Source organism: Neolamprologus brichardi, chromosome 22 (assembly GCF_056152115.1).
Source record: "Neolamprologus brichardi isolate AB-2024 chromosome 22, ASM5615211v1, whole genome shotgun sequence".
In the NCBI taxonomy this organism is placed as follows: domain Eukaryota; kingdom Metazoa; phylum Chordata; class Actinopteri; order Cichliformes; family Cichlidae; genus Neolamprologus; species Neolamprologus brichardi.
Window position 1 is genome coordinate 21,554,623 of NC_142124.1, and position 8,139 is coordinate 21,562,761.

General features: G+C 45.9%; 1 protein-coding gene across 1 annotated transcript; it reads right to left on the reverse strand.

Annotated features, from left to right (window-relative positions):
- Positions 1-171: 171 nt before the first annotated feature.
- tril (TLR4 interactor with leucine-rich repeats) lies at positions 172-3,455 on the reverse strand. Its single transcript, XM_006788074.3, has one exon. The coding sequence runs from the start codon at positions 3,088-3,090 to the stop codon at positions 613-615; it is 2,478 nt and encodes an 825-aa protein (XP_006788137.1). The 5' UTR covers positions 3,091-3,455; the 3' UTR covers positions 172-612.
- Positions 3,456-8,139: the final 4,684 nt, after the last annotated feature.

The following is an 8,139-nucleotide window of genomic DNA, read 5'->3' on the forward strand; positions in this document are numbered from 1 at the left end:
GACTCAAACAAAGGGACTGCCTAACTATTGCCAGACCTCATCTTGACACGCACGCAGCTCACTCACTCACTTCTTTAATGTTCTGTTGCTGCTCTCGTCCTCAGTCTTATATACAGTCTGGGTTTTAGTACCCGCAGATACAATAACACACGCACTCAAATGACAAATCAGTCACATTGTTGGGGATTTTTACTTTGTCATGTAATGCAAAATGATACAAAGTTCCTTATAAAAGTATAAAACACGGTAGATGTGGTACAAAACAGGAGATTTTTCTGCCACCCAGCAGCCATCGTTACACACTGTACAAATATGAGACAATATGATGTCTGCAAACTGAATATTAGCACCGTAGTTGAAATCAGTGGTACATCATTCATGTACACACAAAAAAACAAAAAGAAAAAGAAAAACAACGCATGTAGACTCACAGAAGCAAGAAAATTAAAGAGGAAGGGTCCAAACTGGGAAAGGGGAAGTCAGAGGGAATGGACTTCCTCTGGTGTCTCATGAGCTCAGCTGAGAGGCTAAATCACCGATGGAAACATGAAGCAATTCCCATTTTTTTCAGTGTCAACATTTTTTTCAAGCTAATTTGGAGTTTTAATGGTTCTAGTCAGAGAATCTCTGCATTTCACTGTCTCTGCGAACACTGCTGCTGTCCAGAAAGCGGTCGCAAGGGAACTCGATGAGATCCCCTTCCTCTAGCGGTGCGAGCCGTGCTGGCCGGCTGCTTTGGTAGCTGGTGAAGTCGGTGGAGATGGACGCCGTGGCCATTGCGGTGCGAAACGGTCGCCTGGTGGAGTACATGTGGCGCACGTGCACGGCTGACTTCCTCCTCTGCAACTTTCTCCTCAGACTTCTCCCCAGCCACACGCCGCCGATGACCAGCAGCAGCACGGCATTCCCGGCGAGCATCGCCACCGTCACCAGCTGGAGGTCAGAGGTCAGCGTAGCTCCACGGCCATTTGCCTCAGATAGGGTGACCAGCCCCGTGCAGTGGTCGCGTGGTGCGACCTGACACACGGAACTTCCGACCACTCCCTCCACGCAGACCATGTAGGTCACATCTGAGCTGAGCTCTCGGAGGGTCACGGAGCGAGCCGTGCCGTGGGCGTAAACGTAGCGGGGGAAACGATCCTGGGTGCCAAACCTGTCAAACAGAACCCGGTAGTGGACTTCATCAAGACCTGGCCCGGGCCCTGGTGTGTAGCGGTGATGATCCCTGGTGGTCCAGTACACAGTGACGGTATTAGATGTGACGTGATCCACGGACACATTAGTGATGAAATGGCGGTTGAAAATACAAGGGTCTGTAATGACAGGTAGGGTGTCATCCCGATCCGACCTAAGAAGATCTAACTGCTCTCCTGAGTGAACAGACACAGTGGTGGTTAGCCCGATGCTTGCTTGGCTCATTGTGGCTGATGGACTGGGTTTGAAAATAACTTTTGACCTCGTTCTCCCCTTAACGCGTTTCCCAGCTGCCTCTGCAGCAGGCCGTAGCTTCTTCTTTGGTTTCCTTCTGTCCAGGAAAGAAGAAGGTTCTGCCACCTCTGGACCTCCTTGGTCTCCTTGGATCCCCACCTCTTCCTGTCCCTCTTTTTTCCTCTGCTCTCCATTTTTCCATACCATGACTCCACCCCTGTTCACCGGTCGTAAACGTCCTGTTTCTTCCACTTCCCCTCTCTTTCTCACACCTTTCTGAACTTCTTCATCTGTCCTCTCTCCGCCCTCTGGCAACCGAGAATCTCTTTCTCCTCTCTCAGTGCTCCCCAGCTTCACTAGTACTGCCCCTGCCCTGCTCTCCTCAAGCCTAGCTTGACTCGTACACAAGTGAGTCCAGTTCCCAAGGGGCTGCAGCTGGGAGCTGTTCACATAGTCCAGATATTTTCCCCTCAGAGTTGTTGGGTAATGACACTGCACAAACACAGTCAGCAGTTTGCCCTGAGAGTGTGCAGCAGCAATCCATTCTCTCAGTTGCTCCAGGCGACAGTCACATGTCCAGTTGTTGCCTTGGAGATCCAAGTCGTAAAGTGCGCTGTTGAGGGTAAACATGTCCCCAGACAGACTGGTGAGAAAGTTGTCCTTCAGCTTCAACACTCTTAGGTGTTTAAGTCTCGAAAAAGCCAGAGAGTCCACGCTGGATATCCGGTTGCGGCTGAAGTCCAGCTCCTCGACACGCTCCAGGGGGTCGAGGAGGACGGCAGGAATTTCCACCAGTTCGTTGCCGTCAATCAGAAGCTCGGTGAGGCTCGACAGGCCCCTCAAAGCACCACTGTCCATTTGGGAGATTTTGTTGTTGCTGAGGGAAAGCTTGGACAGTTTTTTCAGGTTTTGGAAGACATGGTTGCCAATATGACGAATTTCATTCTCAGACAGCAGCAACGTCGTCAAAGCTTTGAGATGAGAGAAAGTGAGGACATTGCGCACGGCTGATTGCTTGTTGTCGGCCAGGTTTAAAAAGCGTAGGCTGGTCAGTTTAGAGAAAGCGTTTCTGTGAATGTGCTGCACTTTGTTGGATTCCAGATGAAGATAATGTAGATTGATCAAACTCTTAAAAACAGAGTCCTGCAGAACTTCTAGAAAGTTGCCATCCAGGCGCAATTTAATAAGATTATCCAGGTTGGAAAACAGTCCCGGTGTGATTTTCTTAATTGCATTGTTGTTTCCATAGAGAATAGTCAATTTCTTTAGGGGCTGCAAACTTCCCGCGGGTATAGCTGTTAAAAGATTATGTCCCAAGTACAGCTCTTCCAACTTGGGAAGTTTCTCAAATGCTTTTGGGTGAATAACTCTTATTTGATTGTACTGCAGATTTAACCGTTCGAGGTTACTGTACCGTGTGAAGTCAAAGGCGGAGATGTTAGAGATGAAGTTGCCCCCAAGGCTGAAAATCTGCACTTCCTCGGGCATCTGCGCAGTGGGTTTGGGCACAGTGCGCAATCCGCGATTGGTGCACATGAGATGCTGTGAATGCTGACAGTCGCAGCGGTTTGGGCAAAAGCCCGTCGCCAGCGAGGAGGACAGAAACCCATTAAGCGACAGCAGGAAAAAGCACATCCCCACCAGGAAACCGCTGGTATCCATTCCCACAGCGCGGCCGGCACAGCCCGGATCTGAAGCGGCATTCGCTTTGTGTGTTTCAGGTGCAGTCGCCCTTCTCCTCTGTCACGCTGGACTCTTCCATATTTCACTTGTTGCTCTGTAAAGTGTACATTTCAAGCGCGCAGCGCCATCGCTGAGCAGCATCATCTATGGAACGCGTGAACTTGCCCAATGCGCTCTGATGCTGTCCGAGGGAACAACCACCTCCCCAAGTAAAGCCTACATCCCCCCAAGTGGTCATCTGCTGCGAATTACAGAGTTCAGACGCTGAGCATGATCGCACACTCACACACTCAAACTCACTGAAAGTCCCTCCCCCGCAACTCTGCGACCCCGCCAAAACCAGATGTGCGCAGAGATCCAGAAGAGATCTGCGCGTGCACGCAGGTAATGAGACACACACGGCGTGCAGTGACGGAGATTGAGAAACCCTTTGACCGAGTTTTTGCGCGCCCCCTCCTTCACCGGGGGTCTGAGATCTGGTATATGGACAAAGCAGACAGCAAGATTTCCTTCCCACGGAATCCCCAGGGAACCCCGAAAATTTCAGCTCTCTCTCTTGCAGAACGGTTCGGGCAGAGCAGAGCAGTCACTCATGAAACAAGCATAGTAAAAAAAAAGTTTAATGAATGTTGAATGCATGTTTCCTCTCTCTCTCTCTCTTTGCTGCAGTAGGAATACCACCAACATGCAGCTCAGCCGATTTCCCATTTTCTCATTAACACGCCTTTTGTTGCTTCGTGGGAGCACAGATGGTTCGCATTTGCAGGGCAGGAATTCTAAAGCGTGTGTTAAGACAGGCGAAGAGAGGTGCCAGATCTTAGTTAAAGATTGTCTCGCAGAGAGTGAGTGAAGCGTGCGAATATTTAGCGCACGGTTTTGCAGACGGAGGAATCATTAGCTGCAGTGTGCGCGGAGGTTCGTGTTCAGGGCCGCTCTGAAATGTTGCTGCCAAGACATCTGCAAATACGAGGCAAAGAGCTTAAATCCAGGGGCGATTCTAGGATTTTTCAGTGGGGTGGCACAAGGGAAACCATGTGGGGGTTGGTGTAGTAGCTAAGAAACTTATTTAACATTTAATCACATGGTTTGTTGTAATTATGTTTCTTTTTCCTAATAAAGCTTTTATTTATTCAATTTAAATAAAAAAAATTACATCATGGCAGCTGTTTTACACGTAGAGAACCAAATTATCATTGGTAAATAAAGTGTGTCATTAACATTACTGTTACTATCTAAAAATTAATCAAAATGTGTGTCAGAGTTGCATGTTTGTAACTATCATACAGACGTTGTGACAAATCAAATCGATTGAACATCGCAGTCCCAATTAAAATACTTTGTATCTTTAATCAGCACCAGTCTTTTCAGTTCATATATTATTAGTCGCATAGATATATTTAAAATTAAAAAGTGAAGAAAGTGACGAGTTTCCCAGTAAAGGATGTCTGACCACCCCAGGCTCCCCAGTTTAGCATGTTTAACTCCTGTTCCAGTGCTTACCAAATTTTTTGTGGTCACAAGTCCCTTCATCTCCATAACCTGTCAGGTTGCCCATGATTTTAAATTTGTCAACACTTAGCACTATTGTGTCAGTTAGATTTTTCAGCTTTCTCTCAGCAACAACAAAATCTCTGTCAATCTGCTGGGATTTTCCCACACAACCATCTCAGGGGTTTACAGAGAATGTTCCGGAAAAAAGAAAATATCCAGTGAGCAGCAGAAATGTCTTGGTTGATGCCAGAGGTCACTGGAGAATGGTCAGACAGCTTCAAGCTGACAGGAAAGTAACAATAACTCAAGAGCATCATTGAAAGCACAACATGTCGACTCTGGAAGCAGATGGGCTACAGTGGCAGAAGACCACACCGGGTGTTGCTCGTGTCAGATATTAACAGGAAACTGCCGCAACACTCACATGGTAGGGTTAAAATTTAACAGCATTAAAGCATGGATCTATTCTGTCTTGTATTAATGGTTCAGGCTGGTAGTGTAATGATGTGGGGGATATTTTCCTGGCACACTTTTGGTTCCTTAATACAAACGGGATTGTTTAACTGCCGCAGGGTATTGTTTCTGGCCATGTTCTCCCTTTATAATCACAGCGTACCCATTTTCTGATGGCTGCTTCCAACTGGATAACCCGCCACATCACCATCCTCAGATCATCTGAAACTGTTTTTTTTGAACATAACAAAGAGTTCACTGTACTCAAATGGCCTCCACAGCCACCAGACCTCAGTCCGATAGAGTACTTTTGGGATGTGCAGTCGACAAATCTACAGCACCTGTTTGACAACGTCACATCGACATGGACCAAAATCTCTGAGGAATGTTTCCAGCACCTTGCTGAATCTTTGCAGTTCTGAAGGCGATAGAGGGCCCAGCCCGGTACTAGCGAGGTGTAGCACTGTATGTTAAATGAAAATGTGGCATGGTGCTCCTTAGAAAATTGAAGAGAGCAGCACAGGATGTTTATTTACACAGCTTTGCTGCAAAGATTGCCTGCTTACCCCCACTCTGTGACTGAATTTAAACAGAGCACTTACAATGTCAGGTCGCAGGACTTTTTACCATTAGCTGTAACTCTCATTCACTCTGAAACTTGGAAAAACTGAATTTAAAATATTTTACTGCTTATAAACAGGGTGAGTCACAAAGGAAATGTGCTGCATTCTCTGGTTTCACTGGAACATTTCATTTGTCTATGTGCAGCTATTGTTGCACATGTTTGTTTTTTTTAAAATGTCTTTTTATTATGTAGCTGCCTGTCTCTATTTTTGCACATTCTTTTTGTACATGTGTCTCTTGGAAAAGAGATATTGATCTATATGAGACTACCTGTTTAAATGAAGGATTAAATAATACCAATAATTGTGTAGTCCTACGCTTCATACTAGCTTAGCACACTCTTGTACATCATTGCTGTTTAGGCTGATGCTCTGAATCATGACCCAGGCTACAGAGTGATGACTCCAGTTCTCCCTTCTGTGTAAATAACAGTGTTTTCTTCTGAAGTTAGCAAACTGATGTGGCTAAAGATTCATCTGCCATGGTAACAATGTGCCTGCTCAAATCTTTCGAGGATAAAAGTCAAAGGCATTGAAGATATCATACTTCAATAAGGCTTGAGATACAAGTGATGGAGCGGTCTCTAAACTGAGCAGCACAGACCAAAAGCATGCCCCGACTGGCCTCATTCTCATGCATAACTGTTGGTAGACATCATCAGATGTTATAGGTCTCTGTGTGTGAGAGTGTCTGTGTGTGTTTGTGTGTGTGAGAGAGAAATACAACCCATGGGGAAGCCCCCCCTCTCTGGGAGGTCATTTCCTGTTTGGCTATCTTTCTATAGTGTTTCTACATCCCTGCTTACCCTGTATCCATGTCTTTCTCGTGTTTCTTTCTCTTCTCCGAGGAACACACACATTGAGAAAGCACTCAGCGATCTGGCCCCCAGACATACTGGGACCAGCCAGTTGGTTTATGGCAGTCAGCTGGGCTGTCTCAAAGTCAAAGGGAATACACAAAGATTTCATCAGTACATGTGGACTCTAATGTAGCATCAGATTATGATCGAGATTTCCCAGAGAGTTCAGTGTGCAGATGAGGTAGACGGTGACAGACAAAATGAGAGATGAACAAAGGAGGGAAAGACAAACAGTGTGATTAAAGTTAGAGCAGAGAGGGATACGAGTGTTTTAGAGCTGACCCAGATTTACAGAGACTGGCAAAACAGGTTCCATTGAGGGCCTCGAACAGAGCTGCCCACCACTGGGACTGCAGACCAGTTTCACCAGCCAGTCCTTTCATCACCTCCTTCTCCCGCCAATGGGGCCTCTCACTGTTTAATGACATTTCAGTCTCACAGCAGAGAAGCGAGAGAAATACCTACTTCCACTAAAACGACAAAGAGAGGGGAGAGACGAGCTCGTATATCTGTCTGCACTTTAACATATTGTGTGTGTGTGTGTGTGTGCGCGCACAACACAAAGAATATCCAGGTCACTGCTAGTAAGTAGTGCGAGCTAATACTGCAGCGTACTGTATGTAGGTCATTGAGTGTTACATTACTCATTGCACAGTCTTCAGGTGTTGAATCAGCTTCTTATGAATGAGTGTGTGCGTGTGTGTGCGTGTGTGTTTTCAGATGTGTCGGGGAAGTCAACTTTGACATAATTTTAGATTTTAAAACTTGCATTCATAAATAACAATGTGCTGTAAAAACTGGAGTGATTGTTAGTAAAAATGGGCCTCCTCGCACCAACATAGACAACAACATAAATGATTTACTGATTCTGAGCAAGCATCATTAAATCAAAACAAGATATGCTTGAAACAAGGACATTTCCAAGTGATTGAAAACTTTTAGGAGCATACAAAAATGCTTCAAACACAGCGGGACTCTGAAGGTAGGGACTAATGAGCCTCACACAAAGCCACAAACTTGCAGGCGGTCACACTACTTCGAACATGTGCATCTTATTGTGTCTCCCGTCAAACTTTTATCTGCCTTGAATCACAGAGACAATGTCTTTGTAGTGTACCACAGCATGGGACTTGCTCACTTCTAGACTTCATCTCAGGAATCAGTGGGGGCTGTAGGTAAAAGTCAAGCAGTTCTCGAAATAACAAATAGCAGATTGTCTCTGCACTGAGATCAGAAAGCACGCCGGTCAATTTGTGCACTTTTGCAGGATGATAAGCACAAGCGCTGCATTTAGGAGTGGTGTTGGAAGTACGTTAATGTTTTTTTCAGGTCCTTTAAGATGTCAAAATAAAGCCAGATATAAATCCAGGAGTGGAAATCAAGTGGTGGGAAAGAAAGAGTGAGGAGGTGGGATTGCGTGTGTGTGTGTGTGAAGTTGGTTTACATGAGCAACAGCTGCTGTGATTGTTATGAGCTGGGAATCTAGTCCATGGTGTGTGTGTGAGTGTGTTACTGCACTTAGAGAAAGATGGAAGCACGTGTCTGCAACTGTGCTGACATGTCGCTGCAACTGACGACTTTCAGTAAGTTAAAAGATGAAG

Coding starts and splice junctions, on each gene's coding strand:
- tril (XM_006788074.3), bottom strand. CDS start 3,090: ATGGATACCAGCGGTTTCCTGGTGGGGATGTGCTTTTTCCTGCTGTCG.